General features: G+C 54.6%; 1 protein-coding gene across 1 annotated transcript in view; it reads left to right on the top strand.

Annotated features, from left to right (window-relative positions):
* The first annotated feature begins 954 nt into the window (after nucleotides 1-954).
* The window catches only part of aimp1b (aminoacyl tRNA synthetase complex interacting multifunctional protein 1b), a 2,526-nt gene continuing 980 nt past the window's right edge, over nucleotides 955-2,500 (top strand). The window contains exons 1-3 of the mRNA XM_084691642.1: nucleotides 955-1,237; nucleotides 2,138-2,241; nucleotides 2,406-2,500. The exon at nucleotides 2,406-2,500 is cut by the window's right edge and continues 19 nt beyond it. Coding sequence (XP_084547768.1) covers nucleotides 1,206-1,237; nucleotides 2,138-2,241; nucleotides 2,406-2,500 — 231 coding nt within the window. The 5' untranslated portion in view covers nucleotides 955-1,205. The remainder of the gene's footprint in view (nucleotides 1,238-2,137; nucleotides 2,242-2,405) is intronic.

Below are 2,500 nucleotides of genomic sequence, written 5' to 3' on the forward strand. Positions count from 1 at the left end.
GAGCGTTGATTAATGGATGCACTTGGGGAAATGCCCCCCTCTTCATGTCGCCTATAGGAAGGACCCTGAGAGTGACAGAGAAAGAGGGAGGGAGAGAGGGAGGGAGGGAGGGAGGGAGGGAGGGAGGGAGGGAGGGAGGGAGGGAGGGAGGGAGGGAGGGAGGGAGGGAGGGAGGGAGGGAGGGAGGGAGGGAGGGAGGGAGGGAGCAGTAATTTACCTGTCCAGTGATTTGTCATTCACACCTGTTTTCTAACCTAACTGACATAGGTTGTGTGTGTGTGTGTGTGTGTGTGTGTGTGTGTGTGTGTGTGTGTGTGTGTGGGAGGACCCAGGAAGTGCTGGACGACTTGGTTTATGTTTTGGCCGGAACAGATTCCTGAGTTCAAAAGGCACACACAAACACACACACACACATCCTTTAACTGGTTAACAGGATGCAGTACTGTGTCCCTCCACATAGAGGCACTGTTCCAGGAAGTCAAACAGAAACATAACAAACATGGGTGAGGGAGGGAGAAGGGAGGGAGGGAGGGAGGGAGGGAGGAAAGGAGGGAGGGAGGAGGAGAGAGAGAGAGAGAGAGAGAGAGAGAGAGAGAGAGAGAGAGGGAGGGAGGGAGGGAGGGAGGGAGGGAGGGAGGGAGGGAGGGAGGAGGAGAGAGAGAGAGAGAGAGAGAGAGAGAGAGAGAGAGAGAGAGAGAGAGAGAGAGAGAGAGGGAGGGAGGGAGGGAGGGAGGGAGGGAGGGAGGGAGGGAGGGAGGGAGGGAGGGAGGGAGGGAGGGAGGGAGAGAGAACTCCAGGTCTGACAGACCCCTTCCCCAGCTGAGAGGGAGGACAGGGGGAGAAGGGTGGGGGTCTGACACATAAGAATGTGGACTATGTGCAGAGAGAGAGAGCTTGAAAGAGAGAGAGAGACAGAGAGACAGAGAGACAGAGAGAGAGAGAGAGAGAGAGAGACAGAGAGAGAGAGAGAGAGACAGAGAGAGAGAGAAAGACAGAGAAAAAGAGAGAGAGATAGAGAGAAAGAGAGAAAGAGAGAGAGAGAGACAGAGAGAGAGAGAGAGAGAGAGAGAGAGAGAGAGAGAGAGAGAGAGAGAGAGAGAGAGAGAGAGAGAGAGAGAGAGAGAGAGAGGGGAGAGAGGGAGATCCATGTGTTAGTCCAGTTGGCTCTGTCTCTCTGTCTCTGTGCTCTCTCTGCTCTCTCCAACATGGCTGAAAACAACTCACCACCCAGACCCAGGTACGCCCGCTCTCTCTCTCTCTCTCTCTCTCTCTCTCTCTCTCTCTCTCTCTCTCTCTCCTAGGCTACCTTTAGTCTGTGCAACTTTGTTTGACTTCAGTTACAAGTAGGCACTGAGACCATGCTGCATGTTTCAGTGTGTGTGTATTTCCATAAGTCAGTGTGTGTGTGACAGTGTGTAGTTGCCTCCTACTTTGTTGACTAGATGTTATTTATAGACCAGACAGCTGCTGTCTACTCCTATAGTTCTAACGCTCACACACTCACACTCACACACACACACTCACACACTCACACACACACACTCACACATGCAACTCTGACTATCACAAACAACTGTCAATACTCTTACCAAAGAAAATGAGTTGGTCTGTGTATAAGAGAACAGTGAATGAACGTCAAACATTTACATACACATAAAATCACACACACACACACTCACACACACACACACTCACACACACACACACACACACACACTGTCTGCTTCCTTTCATTCATCCTCATGTGAATCACGTCATCACAACACGTCATCACTGTTTACAAAGGGAGGATCTGTGTGTGTGAGTGTGTGTGATGAATGAGATGTAAAGGTCAGATAGCTTTACATACATGACACACAGACACTGTTCTGATCTTTGAGCTCACAACTTTTCAACCCCCCCCTCCCCTCCCTCCCCCCCTCCTCTCCCCCTCTCCATTCCTCCCCCCCACCCCTCTCCCCTCCCCTCCCCTCCCCCCCCCTCCCCTCCCCTCCCCCCTCCTCTCCCCCTCTCCCTTCCTCCCCCCTCCCCCCCCCCTTCTCCCCCCCCTCCCCTCCCCCCTCCCCTCTCCCCCCTCCCTCCCCTCTCCCCCTCCCTCTCCCTCCTCTCCCCCTCCCCTCTCCCCTCTCTCCCCCAGCCTTCCCTCCGTCCCCCCCCCCTCCCCAAGCTGCCCCCCCAGGAGAGCCGAGCAGGCCATGGAGTACTTCACACAGCAGGTGCTGCTGCTGAGGGAGAAAGCAAGTAAGACACACACACCACACACACCACACACACCACACCCACACACACACCACACACACACCACACGCACCACACACACACCACACACACACCACACACCACACACACACCACACACACTCACTCCCCCCCTGTGTGTGGTGTGTGTGGTGTGTGTGTGTGCAGTGCTCCACAGCTCTGTGAGGGAGGAGAAGAAGCTGCTGGTGGAGAACGCCCGTCTGAAGAAGGACATCTCAGACCTGAGGACCCAACTACACACC

The sequence above is a fragment of the Hypomesus nipponensis genome, chromosome 25, assembly GCF_054491055.1.
Source record: "Hypomesus nipponensis isolate SF chromosome 25, ASM5449105v1, whole genome shotgun sequence".
Lineage (NCBI taxonomy): Eukaryota > Metazoa > Chordata > Actinopteri > Osmeriformes > Osmeridae > Hypomesus > Hypomesus nipponensis.